Source organism: Monodon monoceros, unplaced genomic scaffold (genome assembly GCF_005190385.1).
Source record: "Monodon monoceros isolate NGI ecotype Baffin Bay Population unplaced genomic scaffold, NGI_Narwhal_1 Super_Scaffold_9, whole genome shotgun sequence".
In the NCBI taxonomy this organism is placed as follows: domain Eukaryota; kingdom Metazoa; phylum Chordata; class Mammalia; order Artiodactyla; family Monodontidae; genus Monodon; species Monodon monoceros.
The window spans coordinates 9,842,357-9,865,231 of record NW_021703786.1 but is presented as its reverse complement, the minus strand read 5'-3'; the positions used below and the strand labels follow the sequence as shown (position 1 = coordinate 9,865,231).

Below are 22,875 nucleotides of genomic sequence, written 5' to 3'. Positions count from 1 at the left end.
GGATTTTGCTCTATTCTTGAATGATTGCACTTTGACCTTTTATCTACTGAAAATTTTACTTTTCTTAGCAGAAGTCAGAATAGTTGAACTATTTAGATTTGGATGGTAAACTCGTATTAGAAGGCGTATATATTTAATAAACAGATGGAGTAGAAGATGACAGATTAGCTGTTCCAAACATTCATAACTTTGTTTAAAGCTCTTTTATTTCCAGCAGAGTACCATACCTCCTACTTCACTGGAACTTTAATCCAATTTATTTGGAATTGTCTTAGATAACCATACTTATATATTATAAAAATACCTACTCATGTGTAATGGGTATTTTATTATTTAATATTTATTTCTTTAGGGGAGATGACTGGCAGACATTTGTTCTTCCTTGAATATGTTCAGTCTTTTAAAAAATGACTATTCGAATATGTTGAAAAAATATGAATTTTAAAAATACATGAAGCACTATTACAGCTGAAAGGAAAATAGAGAAATCAACAATTAAAGTTAGAGATGAGGAATCCTCTTTTAGTAAATGATGCAACTAGGAGATAGGAAATCAGTCAGGATATAGAAGATATCAACTACAGCATCATTTTGACTCACCTGATATTTATAGAATACTATATCTACATACTGTACATACAGCATTGACCAAGACTGACCATATGCTGGGTGATAAAGCAAGTCTCAAAAACAGAGTATGTTTTATAACCACAGTGCAGTTAAGTTAGAATTCAGTAATAAACATCTCTCTGTAAAACCTGTACAGTGTTTGGAAATTAAACAATGGGTAAAGCAGAGCTCAAGAGAAAATAGAGCAGATTTTGAATTGAAAGACTGAAAAAACACAGCATATGAAAAATGGAATGTAACTAAAGCAGAGACAGGGGATGTTTATAGCGCTAAATGCTCATGTTTGGAAGAAGGAAGGTCTAAAACCTTTCACCTTAAGCATCTAAAAAAGAGGAGCAAGTTTACCTAAAATAAGTAAAAGGAAGAAAATAATAAATGGAAATTAATGAAAGGAAATGGACAAACAACGGAGAAAATCAGTTACGTCAAAAACTAGTTCTTTGAAAACATCATTAGTAGGACTGGTTGAAAACCACACAAATCACCAATATTAAGAGTGGGCATTACTACAGATCTTATGGTCATTAAAGATAGTAAGCAATATCAGGATCACCTTTATCTTTGAAAGCTTACATGAAATGGACAGATGGAAAATAACTTAGTGAAAAGTTATTGGTAAGTAAAGACCAGTCAGTAGAATAATATTGCCATGGAGTAGTTCATAATTGTAAATAGATATTTCACAATTATTTCTATAAAGAAAGAGTACAAAACAGACATACAAGAACTTAGGGAAGACAGGGTGAGATAATATGAGAGACATGACCTATGGGAAGAACCAGAAGGACATAGCTCCACAAATTCATCGTAGAACTGACAAAGAAGTTAGAAGGTGGAGAAGGAAGACTAGACAGAAAACTGAATAAAATGAGAGCTTGAGCAAAATGGGAAGAAAATTAGAACATTTGCATATTTCCCAAATAAGAGAAGCAAAGTAATGCAGTGGAGGAAATGTCAAACATCAGAATGTTTAATCCCAAGATATATTGTTGTAGAGTTCCTATATTTCAGGAACTCAGGCTCACTTCATATCTGCCTCAACTGAAGCACATACCTAAAAGACCCCTGAGAAAGACAGTGTAAAGCAACCCAGTTACACTAGAAATGGAGAACTATACTTCAGGGGTCAGTAAAGGTGTCTCCCCCCGCCCCCTTTTAAATTAATTAATTTGGCTGTGTCGGGTCTTAGTTGTGGCACGTGGACTCTTCGTTGCAGCATGCAGGCTTCTCTCTAGCTGTGGCACGTCGGCTCAGTAGTTGCGGCATGTGGGCTCTCTAGTTGTGACGCGTGGGCTTAGTTGCCCCACGGCATGTGGGATCTTAGTTCCCCGACCAGGAATCGTACCCATGTCCCCTGCGTTGGAAGGCGGATTCTTAACCACTGAACCAGCAGGGACGTCCGTACATTCATATTTAAATTTATGATCCCCTTTGTGTTATTTTTCGTATAATGTATCAGGTTTAGGTCATGGTTTTTCCCTATTCTTTGCTACTTCATCATTTTTTCAAGATATTAGCCTTAATCTGTTGAATTACTTTTGTACTTTCCTCAACACGTAAAGGTGTTTTTTTTTTCCGGTACGCGGGCCTCTCACTGTTGTGGCCTCTCCCCCCGTTGCGGAGCACAGGCTCCGGACGCGCAGGCTCAGCGGCCATGGCTCACGGGCCCAGCCGCTTCGCGGCACGTGGGATCTTCCCGGACCGGGGCACGAACCCGTGTCCCCTGCATCGGCAGGCGGACTCTCAACCACTGCGCCACCAGGGAAGCCCCAAAGGTGTTTTGTTTTGGTTTGGTTTGGTTTGGTTTTGCCATGTATGAAATGCTCAGCGGACTATATGGTCTCTGTGGCAACTACTCAACTCAACCATAGAAAATAAATAAGTGGGTGTGGCTATATTCCAGTGAAACTGGCAGTTGGTGTTGGATTTGGGACATAGTTTGCTGATCTCTACCATACCCTAAAGTTTTTGAAAATTTTTCTTAAATTTTTTTTTAATAAGTTTATTTTATTTTATTTTATTTTTGGCTGCGTTGGGTCTTCGTTGCTGCACCATGGGCTTTTCTCTGGTTGCGGTGAGCAGGGGCTACTCTTTGTAGTGGTGGGCAGGCTTCTCATTGTGGTGCCTTCTCTTGTTGGGAGCATAGGCTCTAGGTGTGCGGGCTTTAGTAGTTGTGGCTGGCAGGCTCTAGAGTGCAGGCTCAGTAGTTGTGGTGCACGGGCTTAGTTGCTCCGTGGCATGTGGGATCTTCCCGGATCAGGGCTCGAACCCGTGTCCCCTGCATTGGCAGGCGGATTCTTAACCACTGCGCCACCAGGGAAGCCCCTTAAAATTTTAACTATTGTATTTAGGAATAGTTTTTAGTGGACAAAGATTATTTAGGCATAAATGAAAAACAGTATCATAAATGTATAAACTGTGTAATGTTTATATTGTTTATATATGGATATATGAACTAACCTGCAGACTTTTTTTGTTCCCTGTAACATCTCTTCCATAATTTGAATTTCCATTGCATTTGTTTTTCGCTGTGGTATTTTTTTTTTTTTTTTTTTTTTTGCTGTACACGGGCCTCTCACTGTTGTGGCCTCTCCCGTTGCAGAGCACAGGCTCCGGACACGCAGGCTCAGCGGCCATGGCTCACGGGTCTAGCCGCTCCGCGGCATGTGGGATCTTCCCGGACCGGGGCACGAACCCGTGTCCCCTGCATCGGCAGGCAGACTCTGAACCACTGCGCCACTAGGGAAGCCCTTCACTGTGGTGTATTAAACATACTTGTATTATAACTTTATTCTCTATCCTTAAAAAAAAAAAAACTAATATTTTTTGAAATCTCCATGAAGGTAGAATATTTCTAACTCATCTTCATATTTGATTGCAAATAATAGAATCTTACATAAAAAAAATACAGTGTATTACCTCTTTACTTCTTATGTAGTATATGACCCTATTGAAGAACACCTGATTCCACCCTCAATTTTACATTACCTCCTGTTTTCATGTGGAGACTTTACTTCTTGCCTGGTTACCTCCCCATGTAAAAGCATTGTTAGTACCACTCTCTCAACTTGTAGTGGTGTTGGAAGGTTTAAATACCCAGCGTTTATTCTGAACTTTGCAAAAGAAAAATGTTATTATTAACTGGGCTAATCACAAATTTAGTCTTTAATATGGTTAAGTTTCCATTTTCTTGGCTTTTTCTTTTTAATTACTTAATAAAAAAACGCCACCAACTGGCTTTTGTTCTTTAGCAGCTGGATAAGAATACAAATAATGTAATACTATCAAAAAGTTTCCTCTTATATTTAAAGGATTAGCTTCAGTAACACATGTTGAAGGTTGTGCAGCTTTTTCCCATTTAAAAATAAGTGTTTCCATGCTTCTTGCAATTTGTGGTAGATTTAAGATGTCTTTGCTATTTTGTGTTTCACTTATACATGCATATTCTTGGAAAATGTCACTTTCTCAAATACTTTGTTCCGCTTTTCCTAATTTTGGTTCAATCTGTTAAATATCATGAATAAAAATAATAAAAGTCTTTGTAAAGGAAAATGTTATTAATGTTTAGAATTTTCAAGTCATAAAAGCCATATCTCACATTGCTTTAACGTGATGCTTATTGTATTGCATTACAAAAAAACTTTTTTTTTTCAATTTATTTATTTATTTATGGCTGTGTTGGGTCTTCGTTGCTGCGTGCAGGCTTTCTAGTTGTGGTGATCGGGGGCTACTCTTCGCTGTGGTGCACGGGCTTCTCACTGCGGTGGCTTCTCATGTTGCGGAGCACGGACTCTAGGCTTGTAGGCTTCAGTAGCTGTGGTGCACAGGCTCAGTAGTTGTGGCACGCGGGCTTTAGAGCACAGGCTCAGTAGTTGTGGCGCACGAGCTTAGTTGCTCCATGGCGTATGGGATCTTCCGGACCAGGGATCGAACCTGTGTCCCCTGCATTGGCAGGTGGATTCTTAACCACTGTGCCACCAGGAAAGTCCCCCCAAAAACTATTTTGAAAACATTGTCTAGGGTAAGAAATGGCTATGATTCTAATAAAATATATGAATATTAAGAAAAAAATTAGTATAAAAATTAAAAGTAGACTCTGTGACTCTGTGATAGAAAGTTATAAGTTTAGGGGATTAATATATATTATTTGTGATTCTTGTTTTCTATCAGGCATAAAAGATAGTTTGCACCTATCTAATACAACATTTTCAATCAGTGTTTAAATTTCAAAGATAAAGTGTAAGGTCACCATCATCATTCTTCCATTATTCTAAGTCTTCACAAAAAGCCCAAGATACCTAGGTCATTCCTCATTTTCTACATGCTAATAACCTAGCGTTTGACATTAGAAAAGGGATTATTGCATCTTCTATGGAAAGATGTACTTCAATAGGAATACTTAACTGCACATACCTAAAGATCTTATTTAATTTCTATTCTTTGACCATTTCATGCTCCTTGCTCCATTTAGTGGTTCATTTGATTAGGTCTCACTGTATTGCTGACTCTTCCCTTAAATAGTAATTGTTGGATCTGAAACACACTGTCAGAATATTTCCCAATGTTTACAACATGTATAGTATTATCTGTATATAAAACTAACTGAAGTCATGGATTGAGAGTTCTGACAGTCACTCAACCAAATTATGTGGTTATGTATTTTTGGTCAAATCTTTTCACTGTGTAACCCCTATTAAGAAAAAATTACTGGTATAAATAATGAAAATTAAAATAACTTTTGATTAAAAGTACTTAATGCTTAGCATTTTAAAAGTTTTATTATTTGGAGACTCTCTGTTGTCCTAATAAAAGTATGTTGGCTTAATAAAAGGTTATCAACAGTTTTAGTGTGTTACAGAAGAACCTGAGAAATGGAAGCCCACTCACATTTGTTTCAGAATAGTTTATAATAGTAAAAATTTATTTAAAAGTGTATTAGTTTAACATAATTGTCTATATAGTACTTAAAGGAAAGAAATTAGTTTGATAGATTGAGAGAGTAAGCAGTAAATCATGACTCTAGATACACTGCTGAAATTTAATATTCAAATAAGTAAGTGAAAAGGCAACTGAATGCTATTGAAGTAGTAGTAGATCTTTTTACTGTCTCTATAGATTTGCTTTTCCAGAACACCATATTGTTGGAACTTATTTCTTTTTAAGGCAAAATAATATTACATTGTATGTGTATACGACAGTTTGTTTATGCATTCATCATTTAAAAGGACATATGGGGCTTCCCTGGTGGCGCAGTGGTTGGGGGTCCGCCTGCCGATGCGGGGGACGCGGGTTCGTACCCCGGTCCGGGAGGGTCCCGCGTGCCGCGGAGCGGCTGGGCCCGTGGGCCATGGCTGCTGGGCCTGTGTGTCCGGAGCCTGTGCTCCGCGGCGGGAGGGGCCGCAGCGGTGAGGGGCCCGCGTGCCGCAAAAAAAAAAATAAATAAAAATAAAAAAAAAAAAAAAGGACATAGGGTTGTTTCCACTTTGTGGTTATTATGAATAATGCTGATATGAATATTCATGTACATGTTTTTCTGTCGACATATGCTTTCATTTCTTTTTTTTTTTTTTGGCGGTACATGGGCCTCTCACCGTTGTAGCCTCTCCCATTACGGAGCACAGGCTCCAGATGCACAGGCTCAGCGGCCACGGCTCATGGGCCTAACCGCTCGGTGGCATGTGGGATCTTCCCGGACTGGGGCACGAACCCGTGTCCCCTGCATCGGCAGACGGAGCCTCAACCACTGTGCCACCAGGGAAGCCCCATGCTTTCATTTCTTGGTATACATCTAGGAGTGGAATTGCTGGATCATATGGTAATTCTATCTTTAGCTTTTTGAGGAACTGCCAGACTGTTTTTCACAGTAGCTGCACCATTTTACATTCCCACCAGTAATGGATCAGGGTTTTACTTTTTCTGTATCCTTGCAAATACATGCTCCTTTTCAATTGTTTTGTTATAACAAACCTAGTGGGTGTGAAGTAGTATCTCACTGTGGTTTTGATTTGCATTTCAACACTGATCAGTGATTTTGATAATCTTTTCATATACTTGTTGGCCATCTGTATATCTTCTTTGGAGAAATGTCTATTCACATCCTGTGCTCATTTTGTAATTGGGTTGTTTATCTTCTAGATGTTGAATAGTAAGAGTTCTCAATATACTTTGGATACTAGATCCTTATCTGATATATGATTTACAAATATTTTCTATTTTTTGATTGTCTTTTAGCTTTTTAAAATAATGCCCTTTGACACACAACAGTTTTAAATATTGATGTAATATAATTTTTTTTCTTCTGTTGCTTGTGCTTTTGGTGTCACATCTGAAAATATTGTCAAATCCAAGATCATGAAGATTTACCCCTATATGTTCGTCTTGTATAGTTTTAGCTCTTATATTTAGGTCTTTAATACATTTTGAGTTAATTTTTATATATGATTTAAGATAGTAGTCCAACTTTTTTGCATGTGGACTTCAGTTTTCCCAGTACCATTTGTTGAAGATACTTGGTACCTTTTTCAAAAATTAATTGATCATAGATGTATGGGTTTATTTCTGGACTCTGAATTTTATTCCATTGGTTTATATGTCTGATGTCAGTAACACAGTATTTTGATTAATGTAGCTTTGTTGTAATTTTTGAAATCAGGTAATGTGAGTCCTCCAATTCTTTTTTATTTGGGACCTCTTACAACTTCATTTGTTTTTAGGTTGGCTTTTCACTTCTGCAAAAGCCATTGGAATGTTGATAGAGATTGCATTGCTATTGTAACTAGAACTGCTTTCTTAACTTTTTATTTTGGATTGATAATTGCTGGTTTATGTATGTTGATCTTGTACCCTGAAATTTTCCTGAATTTATCAGTTCTAGTACTATTTTATGAATTCTTTGGAATTTTCTATATATAGCATCATGTTGTCTGTGAATAGAGATAGTTTTATTTCTTTTCCAATTTAGAAGTTTTCAGTTTCTTTTTCTTGCCTAATTGCTTTGGTTAGATCTTTCAACACAGTGTTGACTGTAGGCATCTTTGTCTTGTTTCAGATATTAGCGGAAAAACATTCAGTCTTTTGTCACTTAGTATAGTGTTTTGCAAATGCCCTTTATCATATTTGGAAGTTCCCTTCTGTTCCTAGTTTCCTGTATTTTTTTGTTGTTGCTGTGGTTTTTTTTTTTTTTTTTTTTTAATTATGAAAGGGTGTTGAATTTTGGCAGATGCTTTTTCTGTATTGGTTGAGATGATCATGTTGTTTTCTCCCCCTTTCATTCTGTTAATGTGATGTTGACTGTTAAGAGTTTATTATTTAATTCCACATATTTGTGACATGGTGATTATTTGATATGCTATGTTTAATATCACATATTCATGAATTTACAGTTTTCCTTCTGCTTTTGATTTGTAATGTCATTCCAGCTTGGTTAGAGAGATTGTCTTCATTGTTTTTAAATTTAGTGAGACTTGTTTTGTGGCTAACGTAGAAGAAGAATGTGTATTCTGCCATTATTGGGTAGAGTCTTCTATAGGCTTGTTGAGTTTAGTTGATTTATATTGTTAATCTTAAGCTGTGTTCATTTTTTTTTCTTTCATTTTTTTCATTCTGCTACTCTGATATGTAATTTCACTCATCTTATTTTCAAGTTTGTGAATTCTTTCTTTGGTCTATTCTGATATTCAGATAGACTTTTGAAACCTTTAGTGCCTTTTTCATTTTAGTTATTGTACTGTTCTGTTATTTCTATGTGGTTCCTTTTTCATAAGGAACCAGTATCTTTATTGATATTTTCAATTTGTGAATTCATCTTTCCCCCTTATTTCTTTGTCTATAATTTCTTTTAGCTTTTTGAGCATATATAAGACAAGTTGATTTAAATTCTTTGTATAGGTTCTTCAGTGTCAGTTTCTCTCAGTTTATTTTTGTTCTTTGTATGGGCTATACCTTCCTGTTTCTTTGTGTGCCTTGCGATTTTTTGTTGAATGGTGAACATTTTTTTTTTTTTTTTTGCAGTACGCGGGTCTCTCACTGTTGTGCCTCTCCCGTTGCGGAGCACAGGCTCCGGACGCGCAGGCTCAGCAGACATGGCTCACGGGCCCAGCCGCTCCACGGCATATGGGATCTTCCCAGACCGGGGCTCGAACCCGTGTCCCCTGCATCGGCAGGCGGACCCCCAACCACTGCGCCACCAGGGAAGCCCTGGTGGACATTTTGAATATCATAATGTGGCAACTCTGAACGTCATATTGTCCTCCCCTCCCCAGGGTTTGCTGTTTTGCTTGTTGAGGTCTGCAGCCCCACACTGTTTATTGACTTTTTCAAACTCTTTTTGTAAAGACTATGTTTGGGACACTCCTTTGAGTGTGTAGTGATACCATCTACAGCTCTGCTCTAGCCTTTACCTCTGGCTTGTGCAGTCAAAAGCTCAGCCAGAGATGCAAGACTAATGTCTTCACAGTTCTTTGTTGAGCCGGCATTGGCTCTGGGCATGTGTGCTGTATTCTAGATTCCCTGGTATATCACTCAGTGTACACACACGCATATACAGAAACACACATGTGATTTTCATTTCAAGGAATTGGCTTATGTGACTGGGCTGGCAGGTAAGAAGTAGAGTAGGCTAGCAGGCTGGAAACTGTCAGGTAGAGACTGATACTGCAGTCTTGAGGTAGAATTTCTTCAGGATTATGAATTTTTATAAATTGAATCTCTATATTCAGTTTTTTAATCTGCTATCTTTCATTTCATCTCTTATTTCTTCTTCATTCTGGAAATTTTTCTGAGGTTTGTCCTATACAGATTCAATTTTCTGAATAAAACTTGGACTTCATTAAAATTACATACTCCCACTCTTCAAAAACACAGACTGGGATGGGAGAAAACACTTGCAAAACACATATCTGATAAAGGACTGTTATCCAAAATACACAAAGCTCTTAAAAATCAAAAATAAGAAAATGAACAACCTGATTAAAAATTGGGCAAAAGACCTCACCTCAAAGACAATATACAGATGTCAAGTAAACATATGAAAAGGTGCTCCATATCATATGTCATCAGGGAAACAACAAGGACATACTACTACACCCCTGGCCAAAATTCAGTTCACTGAATACATCAAATGCTGGTAAAGTGGAGCAACAGGAGCTCTCATTAATTTCTGGTAGGAATGCAAAATGGTAAAACCACTTTGGAAGACAGTTTGGCAGTTTTGTTCAAAACTAAACATACTTTTACCATAGTCAAACAATTGTCCTGCATAGTATTTACCCGAAGGGGTTATGTCTGCCCAAAAAACTGCACACAGGTGTTTATATCAGCTTTATCCAGAATTGCCAGAATTTGGAAGTAACCAAGATGTCCTTCAGTAGGTGAATGGATAAATAAAATGTGGTACATCCAGATAATGGAATACTATTCCGGACTAAAAGCTATCAAGCCATGAAAAGAAAGGGGGGAAACTTTAAAAGTGTATTACTGGGCTTCCCTGGTGGCGCAGTGGTTGGGAGTCCACCCGCCGGTGCAGGGGACACGGGTTCGTGCCCCGGTCTGGGAGGATCCCGCATGCCGCGGAGCGGCTGGGCCCGTGAGCCATGGCCTCTGAGCCTGCGCGTCCGGAGCCTGTGCTCCGCGATGGGAGAGGCCACAACAGTGAGAGGCCCGCGTACCGCAAAAAAAAAACAAAAAAAAACAAAAAAAACCCCCGTGTATTACTAAGTGAAAGAAGCCAATCTGAAAAGTATACATACTGTATGATTCCAACCAAACAACATTCTGGAAAAGGCAATACAGTAAGACAGTAAGAAGATCAGAGTTCGCCAGGAGGGATGCACAGGCAGAGAACAAAGGATTTTTAGGGCAGTGAGACTGACTATTCTGTATGCTACTGTAATGTTGGATATATGTCGTTATAAATTTGTCCAAAACCCATACGATGTACAACACCAAGAGTGAACCATAATGAAAACTATGGAGTTTGGGTGATTATATTGTGTCATTATAGGTTGTAGCAAATGTTCCACTTTGGTAGGGGACGTTGATAATGGGGTAGACTGTGCATGAATGGGGGCAGAGGCTATATGGAAAACCTTTGTACCTTCCTCTCAATTTTGTTGTGAACCAAAAACTGCTCTAAAAAATAAAGCATATTAAAACTTTTTTTAAAATGTGATGGGAAGGATTACAGAGAAAGTAAGAAATAATGAAATAGGCAACATACTTAGATGAAAACATTTAGTGTTTTCTTCTTGGGTTTATCTTCTATACTATAGTTTCAGGATTTGCTTTTAGGAAACCCAGTTTAACTATTTTGTTTTATATTTAATTTAACCTTTTCACTTTCAGTAATGGAAGTTTTAAAATTTTTTACTCTTTAAATAATTGTAGTCAACTCTCTTCACGGAAATGAACTGTAAATTCCATACCTTTGGATCTGGGAGGATTAGTCCTTTGCTAATAAAAGCTTTATAACTTCCTTTATGTGTATAGGTTATGTATACAGCAGGTAACAGATTGCTGCAATGCAAAAATTTTCAATATATGTCCTGGTTCCTCACTATAAAACAAGTTACATAGGTAAAGGGAAGGTCAGTTAAGGAGAATTTGCATTCATTTCTATTATATATTTATCGTTAAAAGTACTAAATAACTTTATATTACCCCTGTTGATATTTATGTGTTGGAAAGGCAGTGGTGCCTGGGCACAGTTTAGAGTCCTTTAACCAACGATTTAATAATACAAATTACGTCATTTCTGCTTTTCTTTCCAACTCTGGTTTTGCTTGCAGTAGATTCAGTTACATTCTAAATTAGATTCTCTACATTTCTATGTGAACTTTTTTTCCTTAAAGTATTAATTAGGTTTTATCTTAAAGTGAAGTCACAATTTTAGGTTTAAATGTCAGGCGCAAACCTGTAAAAATGTTAATCCATTTGAGCTCTAGAAATCTAATGAAGACTTCTGTATACAGCTTTTGACACTGCTTGGTGTATACTAGAGTACAAAGTAAAAGCTTGTTTCTATATTTTAGAATAACACACGTCCTTTCTGTTATGGGGCATGCATTCTGCTGATGTTATAGAAAGCTTTCTCATCAGCCTACCCATGAGGAAAATTAAGATTGTCTTGCTGTGTCCCAGGGAAATAGTCAAGGCTTTTAAAAAGAGAAAATAGAGAACAAAAGGATATGTCAGGCGTGTACACAACTGTGTTATTGGCAGATAGCATGACTCCTTTATGAATGTGTGACTTTCTGAAAATTCTGATTTTAAAAGAATTATCTTTTTCTATTAGGCATTGAATAAGAGGTTTTTTCCATATATAAATAGACTTTTTAGATCTACCAAATCTTGTTCATTCAATTCTAAACTGAGCCTTCACAGCATTTGTTTTGTCTACTTCTATTGAAGGCTCTCTGCAGGAAGAATCTCAGTTGTGACATTGTATGGATGCCAGTGAAATGATCAGAATTCAAGTTTCTAGTGTACCGTGGCTATAATGAGCTGCTAATTGAAGGTGACAAGCTGTTTTTTCCTTCCCAGTTGGTCTGGCAAAATGTTAGATTTCGTTCATTATTAACTCATTGCTTCTCAGCAGAGGACTGGATTAATTAGTTGGGAACATTAAGAAAAGAATTTTTGCCTTGTGTCAATTTTAGAGGTTGAAGTTCAAGTTCAAGTTTTACTAGATTCTCTCCCATCTCCACTTTCACCAATTGTATGCACTTGTGTTAAGTCCCTAGCACAATCAAGACACAGCAACATTTCTATCGCCCTAAAAGTGGCACCCATCATGCCACTTTGTACTCTGTAGCTTCTCTCCTTTTCTGGTCCCTGGTCCCTGATCTGCTTCCTATTTATTTTTTTTGGCTGTGTTGAGTCTTCATTGCTGCGCGCGGGCTTTCTTCTCTAGTTGCAGCGAGCGAGGGCTATATTCTTCTTTGCGGTGCACGGGCTTCTCATTGTGGTGGCTTCTCTTGTGGCGGAGCTCAGGCTCTAGGTGCGCAGGCTTCAGTAGTTGTGGCTTGCAGGCTCTAGAGCGCAGGCTCAGTAGCTGTGGTGCACGGGCTTAGTTGCTCTGTGGCACGTGGGATCTTCCTGGTCCAGGGCTCAAACCTGTGTCCCTTGCATCGGCAGGTGTATTCTTAACCACTGCGCCACCAGGGCAGTCCCAACTTGTTAATGTTTTTGTTGAGGATTTTTTAATGTATATTCATGAGACATATAAATATATCGGTAGTTTCTTGTGAGGTATTTATTTTTGGGATCATGTGTTACTGGCCTCATAAAATAAGTTGGTGACTCCTATCTTATAAAAGAGTTTGTGTAGAATATCTAAACTTTTTTGTTTAAATGATTAGTAGAATTTACAAATGAAGCCATTTTTAAGGATTTCTTTGTAAGAAGTTTTAAATTATGAGTTTGGTTTCTTTTATAGATACTGGAATATTCAAATTATCTATTTCAAGGAATTGGGTTTACTTTTATTTTTTTCTTTTGCTTACTCAAGTTTTGTTTCATTGATTTGTTGTATTTTATTCATTCCCTCATTCCACTTTCATTTGATTTAACTTGCTCTTTTCCTACTTTCTTAAGGTGAAAACATTGATCTCTTCATCTGTTCTAGTATGAAGGAACACATGTCTTTATAATTTAAATCTTATCATTTAGAATGCGTATTTATGTACATTTTAGAACGAGGTCTCGTTTCTGATAGATTCTTGATTAGGGTTGAACTGTATCAATCTACATATTAACCCTTATATTAATGGTTTGTCTTTTATTATGGGTTTGTCTGTGTATATATTGCAATTTGTGTTACTAGGTTTTATACTTATACAATCAAATTCTCACAAATAACTGTAGCTTTATTTCTTTCTTGTAGTAATTTCTTATGCACATACCTTCTATACTGTGTTGAGTAGAGTGGCCATATTCTTCAAGTGTTCTTCTCTAATCCCTGATTTTAGGGTGAAAGCTTTCAGTATTTCATCATTATGCAATTGCTAATTTTGTTGATTAAAGTCCAAATCAATTTGCTTGTATTATGTTAGTAAGAAAATTTATTGCCCCTCCCACCTGTTAAAACATAATGGCTTTTGTCTTTATTTATTTGTTTATTTATGTATGTATGTATATTTTTGGTTTTTTTTTTTTTTTTAGCACAAGTCCACCTTACTGTTGTGTGGATTTATATTCACTTCGTACTGGGGAGATGGTCAAGTCCATTCAGTTTAAAACACCTATCTATGATCTCCATTGCAACAAAAGGTAAGCAATTTTTCAGGTGTTTCTTGTGCAAGATAACATACCTCCTGTGCACGTAGTGCATTTCCATTATCATTGACTTTGATATAATAATAATAAAAAAGTCACAAATATGTCTTCGGAATTCTGCCAAATATAAGTAGCTCTTAAGATTTCTTAATGTTTTCAAACTTTTTGTCTTGACCCATTAGTGAAATAATGAAATGGAAAAGAATAAAAGTGCCTGAGCAAACATATGAAGGTTAAATATTGCTTTGAGGAACCTTTTTATATGTATAACATAACATTTTATATATAACTTTTTGTTTAATATATGTACTTCTATATGTTTACTGGTTTATGATGGGAAATGTAATTTTCCTGTTAGCATTCATCAAAACAAAGCTTATTTCTGAAATGTAAAAAAGGCTTTTAAATATTCTTAGTTTTTTGCACTTCACAATGGAGCTAAAAGAGGGACCAGCTAGATTTTTCCTAGCCCCATGATGCTAAATGTCTTATCAAGGTCATGGCTGCAAATTATTAATCTCATTAAAGAGCAAACACATGGAACATGGAAAACAAAAAATAAATTTTATAATAAAAGACTCTCAGGTTAGATTTTAAAGAGATATTTCAAAAGTGACTCAAAGTTTGAATGTAAAAGGAAGGGTAAATACTACCTGACAAATACAAACTAAAAGACCAAGACTTTGATATTAATGATAAAAATATTTGAATTCAGTACAAAAATATGAAATAGGACAAAGAAAAGTTCAGTGATAGTGTGTAATTCATAATGAAGATCTAGTTATTATGTATATTTAAACTTAACATCAAACAAAATTATATATGACATAGGAGGTATACTCATGTTATTTCTGGGATAATGTAATTATCCAGTGATATATTAAATTATTAAAAGTTAACATTTTTGGGCTTCCCTGGTGGCACAGTGGTTAAGAATCCGCCTGCCAGTGCAGCAGACATGGGTTTGAGCCCTGGTCCAGGAAGATCCACATGCCGCGGAGCAACTAAGCCCATGCGCCACAACTACTGAGCCTGTGCTCTAGAGCCCACGAGCCACAACTACTTAAGCCCGTGTGCCTAGAGCCCTTGCTCTGCAAGAATAGAAGCCACTGCAGTGAGAAGCCCGAGCACCGCAATGAAGAGTAGCCCCGGCTCGCCGCAACTAGAGAAAGCCATGTGTAGCAACGAAGACCCAATGCAGCCAAAAATAAATACATTAATTAATTAAATAAATTTTAAAAATCAACATTTTTAAATGGGTGGATCTAGTAGTTAAATATTTAACAACAGTTGTAAGGAGCAATACTCTAAAATGTAGTTTATAAAATAACTTCATTTCAGATACATTTTAATTTTGAAAATGTATAACTTTTCCCTAATTATTTATAAATCTTGAACTTTGGGAGAAATACAGATTCTGATTAATTTTAATATTTCAATAATCAGAAATGTCTCATTTACGTTGAATAATAGTTATCTGAGCTTCCTTTCTCCCTCCCTCCCTCCCTCCCTCCCTTCCTCCCTCCCTTTCTCCCTTTCTCCCTCCCTCCCTCTCTCATTTTGGCTCTTGTGTTGGGAAATTCAGCAATCATTTTAAGTGCCAGGTTGTATAAATCCATTTTATGTTTAATTCCATGACTTTGAGCCAGCACTGGAAAAACACTTTTAGTAAATAGCCAGCAGTTTATTGATCTCATACATTCTTAATGAAGGTAGGTTCATTTGATTTATAATGAATGAAAATGAAATTTTATTTTGAGGTGTAGTTCTCCTGTGACTTTTCTTCCTTTCATCTTGTCTATCTTGATCATATTAAGGATTTTGTGACTGTATTTTGACATTTAAGAAGCAGATGTTTCTAGCCTATATGCTTTAAGAAGCATTTGATTTTTAAAAATTCCTTTGGTACATACTTACTTAAATCTAGATGATTTAACTTATTTATAGTTCAGTTTACAGAATTACACATTAACATTTTCTTTTGTGGTTTTTTCCCTCTAATTTTAGGATCCTTGTCGTAGTATTGCAGGAGAAAATTGCTGCCTTTGATAGCTGTACTTTCACAAAAAAATTTTTTGTCACAAGTACGTATCAACTTGATTTATTTCCTATCATATGCATTGAGTTTATACTACTTACTTGATAGAATCAGCAGACTAATTGGAATCATAACATCAGTATTTCATGCTTATTCAGTTACTGTATTTTTATGTTTCTGTGATGTCTTATTTAGTAATATAATTTTATGGTATATGTGTTCAACCCACAGTGCATTTTCTTCACATTACTGTGGAAGCCTTGTTGTATACCTCAGCTTTTCCTTATATATTTTCCTTGAGTCGTGATTAATTTAGATTTGTGTAGCTACGTTGTTAAATTACTTAATTAACATAACATACTTGTGGACATAACTGGATTATTATTCATGAGGGAAATATGTCAGTCTTTCACTCCTTCTTTCCCCCACCTGTCACAACTCTGCCTGGATTTGCAGAAATAAGCCTAGATTCTGGATCCAAACACACACACACACACACACACACACACACACACAGACACAGACACAGTCATACAGAGAGAGTGAGTGTTTGATCAGTTGATCTATTTTTTAAAAAATTGGCCCATGCAGTTGTGGGAGCTGGCAAGTCCAAGATTTGCAAGGCAGTCCAGCAAGCTGGAAATTCCAACAGGGGCCTTGTCTGGAGTTAGATTTTTTCTTTTTTACTACAGCCTAGTACAACAATAGTTTTCACTCTTTCGTATTTTAACTCTTAACACTCACCATCAAAGCTATTGCTGTTTTTTCAGAGAATCTGTTATGTGTATGCTGCAGAAATAGTTCTGTTGGAACAGAGCTCATTTTTGTTATGTGTAGGGAATCCCAATCATACTGTTGCATCTCCTGAAATATCAGAACTATTTACACACTTACTCATCAGATGTTAATCCATGTATTAAGCTCTGAGTAGGAGACATTATTCCTTTCTGGTTAGAGCTCATGTTCTTGTTAATATCTTGCAGTCTATATGTTATTGCATACATTATATAATATATACTATACTATATATAACACATGAATAATTCATTGTAATATATAGTTTATCATTTTGTAGCCTATGAAGAAGAATACAACTCACCTCCTTGATCTTGTAATCTTTTCTCTCAGAGATGTACAGAGATAATAATGGAGATCATGTCCATTGATATATTTTTGTTTTATCACAAGTTTACACCGTTTACAAATTTACATTAGTATCTCTAGCACCTAGGACATTGGCTGGCACAATGTAGGCTCTCATTAACTATTTCTTGAATGACTGAGTACATTAACCCACTTATCAGTCAGTTATTTCATACTGATCAGAAATTTACTGATGTTTTAATAATGATTAAATATAGATTACCAGGAAGGATCTTTTATTGTTTTATCTATAAATTAAAAGTTTTGGGGGAGCATACATTTGTTAATAACATCTTCATTCAAAAATGTAGTATATATATAATATAGTAAGCTTTGAAAATTACATGGCCTGTTTTAGCATATTAATTCTTACAGATCTTATGCATTAATATATTACCTTATAATTATATCACTCACTATTAAAATTGAAACAAGTAGAGAAATAGAGGAATCATGTATGAGTCTTTCCATTTCTTCCAGGTGTGTGAGCTACAGAGGAGTGAATTAGAACAGAGTATGAATATTTCAGCCAGATTTAGATGCCAGTTTTTCCTGAGTATTTGTCTTTACATCTTATCAGTAGTCTTCTGTTGTTTATCGTTAATCAAAGATATGTGTGTGTTGGCTTCTGCAAAGTTAGACATCTCTGTTGCAGGTCCATTTTAATTTTATACTCACAGATAGCTCTTGCTGCCTCAGCTGAGTGTTAAATTGGGGAGAACTCTCAAATCATTATTTGTTAAGATAGTTTATTTAAATGACAATATGTGTTTTGAAATTTAAACCTTATTTAAACACTGGGCTCTACTGCGCTGTGCATGTTGAAAGTAATATTACACTTGCCAATAGATTTCAGTTTTCTTCTCTGTAATAAATGGTAGGGTATAAAGTCAGTTGTCACAGCTACTAAAGAGAAGTTAATATATGTAAGTAAGTTACTAATGGAGAGTTAATAATACTATTATTATTCTTTATCCACTAAAAAAAAACTAGCATAAATAATAATGCTAGTTTTTTTTTAGTGGATAAATAAACCTTATAGATTTTTCATTGATTAATACCCACTATAGAATTTTAAAAGAAAAAATTAAACTTTATTATAAAGAAAGAATTAAAATAATTAGATTTGTGTATTTCATAGTTAGAGTCAAAGGACATAGGCTTTGTAATAATTTTGATACATTGGAATCAAAATAGGCTTTTCACAATACTCTGGTTGGAGAAAATGGGCAATGTATTATTTATATTATAATAGTAAATATTATATTTATATTATAATAGTAATTTTTAAGCTTAGATGATCTAATTAAATTTTGCATAAAATCATGTAGATATAACCTGTATCTTTAATTGTTTATATCTATGTATGAGTGAAATTTGTCTCAACCAGCATGTCTGTTATTTAACTAATGGGTGATAGAAATATATTTGTTTCAAATAAAGACCTACAAATAAGATTTAAACAAAACCCTATGCACTGTAGGCTATAATTACAATTTATTTTTTAAGAGAGTTTTGTTTTTGCACATTGATGATTTTGCAGCTTTTCTGGGAGAGTATTTTGCAGTCTGAGATTTTGCAATAGAAGAATTTGTTTTTGGAATGTCCTGACTTGGGTTAACTTACAGAAAGTACCTAAAGCCCTTGAGTCAATTGGCAGGATCAATATAGAAACTGGCACATTACAGAAATTTCATATTTTCATGGGATTTTACTGTACTTTCTCAATTAAACCATTTATAGTGGAAATAAGAGTGAAAATACCTTTAAGCAGAAGAAGAGAGACTATAGTATGTATTCTTCTTACTTTTCAGTCTTACTTGAAATCTTGAAGTTCTTGTAGAAAGGTGAATTTTTAGTCACGTTAAAATGGTGAAATGAACCTTTGATTTTCAATCATTTTGCTTATTTGATAAACATTAGTCATTTAGTGATATGGCAAAAATATTGCATTTTATTAAATTACTAAAGCCATAGATATACCATTTTATTTCCTATGAGTGTTATTTTTGTGATGCCTTTTTTCTTTTTTAAAAAAAATTTATTGGCTGCGTTGGGTCTTCGTTTCTGCACACGGGCTTTCTCTGTTTGCGGCAGGCGGGGTCTACCCTTGTTGTGGAGCATGGGTTCTAGGCGCGCGGGCTTCAGTAGTTGTGGCACGTGGGCTCAGTAGCTTTGGCTCACGGGCTTAGTTGCTCCATGGCATGTGGGATCTTCCTGGACCAGGGCTCGAACCCGTGTCTCCCGCATTGACAGGCGGATTCTTAACCACTGTGCCACCAGGACAGTCCCTAAATGTTATTTTTTAAAAAAAAATTATTTGCGGAAATATATACAATTATTTAAAGACGGTAGTATAATGAACCACCATGTATTTATCATCTAGTTTCAATAAATACCAACTCGTGGACAATCTTTTTCATTTATACCCTTCCCAAATTATTTTGAAGCATATCCCTGACATATAATTTAATCTATTATCTATATTTAAATGATAAGAACTTACAAAATCATTATTTCTGTATTACCAATTGATCAAATAATTTATCGTCTAAACTCTGAGGTCTTTTGATTGGAACAAAGGCCTTACTTGATGTAACTGTGGTCAACAAATGTAAACTTGTACATTCCTTCCAACTGAACTCTCAAGGTTTTTGGCATACAAAACCTTCTTTATCAAAATCCAGTGTCCTTGCTAAATCTTTATTTCTACAACCCATTTTCATGCTGCTTATGCTACATTTTCTTTGAGCCACTCATAAATCTCAGTTCTTTGCAAGGGCTCTGTTTTCCTGCCTGAAATGGCCTTTTCACTAGCAGTCTCTCTTTCCAGAGTGACTTAATCCAACATGTCTTTCTAGCCCCAGTGTAGATGTTAGTTCTTATATGATGTATTTCCTGATCCCCTTAGTTTAAGGAAGCCTCTCCTTCTTCTAAATCCCCAAAGATAGCAATTCCCAAAATCTATCCACAGAACAGTAGACCTTCAACATGCTGTGTAAATCAGGATGCCCTGGTCAAATAAACTTAGGAAATGCTGCCTTCTATTGGAGGATGCCAGTGGTGATTAGCATTTTAATCTGTTTAAATTTATTTACTATATTTCAATATTTCCTAGATTTATTAGATTACAGACCTCTTTTTTTACCCAATACCCTTTGGGAATGCTTTTATAGTGTAATTTTTCCCTCTGTTAAGACGCTTAATTTCTATGTTATTGTATGTGTCTTCTGTCTACTTGTTCTATCTTTGCTGCTATATAGTAATTTCCTTGAGAGCGAAGTTATTCATCTTGACTTGGATTAAGGAAGTAGGTCCGTCATGCAAGGTATAATATATCCATTTGTTCTAGCTAACTTAAAAATATTTCTGATGCTTATTTTTGGTTCTTACAATAATAAAACTCAATTTGCTAAAGATGAAAACATTTATCACAACTATTTCTACTTTCAAAGCATCAGTGGTTCTTTTCCAAGATGTTTAGCTAGCCAAAAGCGTTGAGAATGTAGTACAACTCTATCAAAAGTTATCAGATAAGGAAGGAAGTTATTCATATAGGATCAGTAGTCATCTCTAGAGAAAGTGATATAGGTTTAAACTGGGAATTATAAATTTGGTGGGTATTTAAAGGAATGACTATATGAATGCATATATGAACAAAGTTTCTTTCTCATGTTGGAGTTAAGTACACAGATTTTCTGAAGTATGAGTTTATTTGAAAATTACACCTTTGTAGTGATCAGCTCTTGAGTATCTCTCCAGTATCTGGAGTATTGTTTCCCCTTTCAGGAGCAGGAGCTTCTGTTTTATAAGCCTTTAGGAAGCACAAAATATCAGTTGAGTTTGATAAAAATGAGTGCGCTTTTTTTTTTTTTTTAACGTTAATATTGTTTTAGGATCTTTGCCATATAGTCCCAAATGCTTCCCTCTGTATTGCTGGACTACTGAACAGTTGAAACAAGTATTATTAAAATATTAGCCTCATATTGTGTGAATTGTTCATGATAGGAAGAAGAGATCTGGAAGGATCACTAGTGTGTCTAGTGTTGCAGTCAGGAGCTTTATAAGTGGCATGCAGCAAGTCCTGGTCAAGTGGAGTGGAGCCCACAGTAGTGAATTTTCAGTAATTTCTGATTCATTAGGATTATCACTTATTCTGTGACTGTACTGCTTGTAAAATGGGTCTCGTGGCTTGAGGATGCCATGAAGTCTGTTTAGTATGGATTTCTTTAAGTCTGAAATGTATGTTAAATGTTGAAAAATGGGGTAGTATAAAAGTACAACTGTCATTTCTTGGTGATAAATGATGGAAATAAGTGTAATAAACTATGTGTTAGAATCCAGCAATATCTTTTGAAGATAGATGTCTAGTATCGTTGTCAGAACACACCTGCGTAACCTGGAAGGGGGTATGAGAAGGGGCTTTTGGGATTCTATAATGTCCTGTTTTTTGTTTTGGGTGCTGCTTTTATGCACGCATATGTTTACTTTGTTGACTTGGGTACTTCTTTATCTATATTATATTTAAATACATAGTTTACATTAAAAAAAGAGTCCAGAAAGCATCAAGAACAACAAAAGTTGTGATTTCTCTCCTCACACTCTGAATGCCGTTCATTGTAGCATTTCACAGCAGATCTCCCCAAACCCTTCATCTATAATACTCTGGCCAATAGTAGTTATATATCTCATTTCATACTTCCATTTTCTCACCATTCTTAGTTACATATTATTTTACTTTACTTGAAAACCCTATAGACCAGATTTATTCAAGGGTTATTAGGTTTGTGATATTGATGATATTTAACACATGTTTGTATGAAGAAATTTAACTTCTTTTCTTTGAAATACAACTTCACCTTAAGGGATTTTTATCAACATTTTAAACAAAATTGAGCAAGACTTAATATTTAAAATCAAGGAACACATGGAGCCATTTCCTAACTTTAAATAAGCTTATTTTTCCCTAATTTTTGCAACCCCCACCCCCATCCCCCACCCCCATTCCTTTAAACAGACTGAAACTTTTGGCAGGTGGAAAGAAGCATGGTACAGGTTATGTGTGTTTCTCTGAATTTGGGTTATTCCATGCTTGTAAGCCAGTTTTGCTTGGGACAGTGAGAAGTACAGGATATAGGGATTGGAGGACAGGGGAGCTGATAGGCATACTGAGAATAGCATTCGTGGTAGCCCATTTAGTTTTTTTCCCCCATTGATTGGTTTCTAGTTATTAAAGAATTAGTACTAAAGCCCATGTAGAATGACAGATTCTTAATGAGGATATTGTTTTGTTCATGCAAGCATTTAATTTCTAAAAGAGTTTGAAAAGCTCTTGTGTAATACAATCATGATTGCCTAAGTTGTGTATGAATACAATGATGAGACTGTAAAATAAGTAGAGACAGCTGTGTCCATCAGAGAAAGCACCATGGGAATTTGTGCCAAAGGGTGGAAGGGTCAGGTAAAGAGAGCTGATAGAGAACTGGAAAGGGAACACAGCCAATATGATGAGAAAGGAGACACCTTCGTATTTGGCTGTACAGAAAAGGTGGCCTTGAGCAGCTGTCTGATGTGGAAATCCAAAACCCACGTATGATTAAGAAAACAAAAGACCAAGACTGATAGATGTCATTAGCAGTCATTTCCAGTGTGCTTAAGCTTAAATGCAGATATGAAGTCTCCAGAGAGACCAAAGGATTGCATAGGAAGTAACTCTTTCCACTGGCTTCTGTTTTTACTTTGAGGAGGAAAATTTATTCCTTACAATCCTAATGTTATGTCTTAGGGTTAGA

General features: G+C 35.8%; 1 protein-coding gene across 8 annotated transcripts in view; it reads left to right on the top strand.

Annotated features, from left to right (window-relative positions):
• The window catches only part of BCAS3 (BCAS3 microtubule associated cell migration factor), a 578,108-nt gene that overhangs the window by 114,723 nt on the left and 440,510 nt on the right, over positions 1 to 22,875 (top strand). For all 8 annotated transcript variants that reach the window (XM_029211565.1, XM_029211568.1, XM_029211573.1 and 5 more), the window contains 2 exons: positions 13,789 to 13,896; positions 15,910 to 15,986. In XM_029211565.1, the coding sequence (XP_029067398.1) occupies positions 13,789 to 13,896; positions 15,910 to 15,986 (185 nt within the window). The remainder of the gene's footprint in view (positions 1 to 13,788; positions 13,897 to 15,909; positions 15,987 to 22,875) is intronic.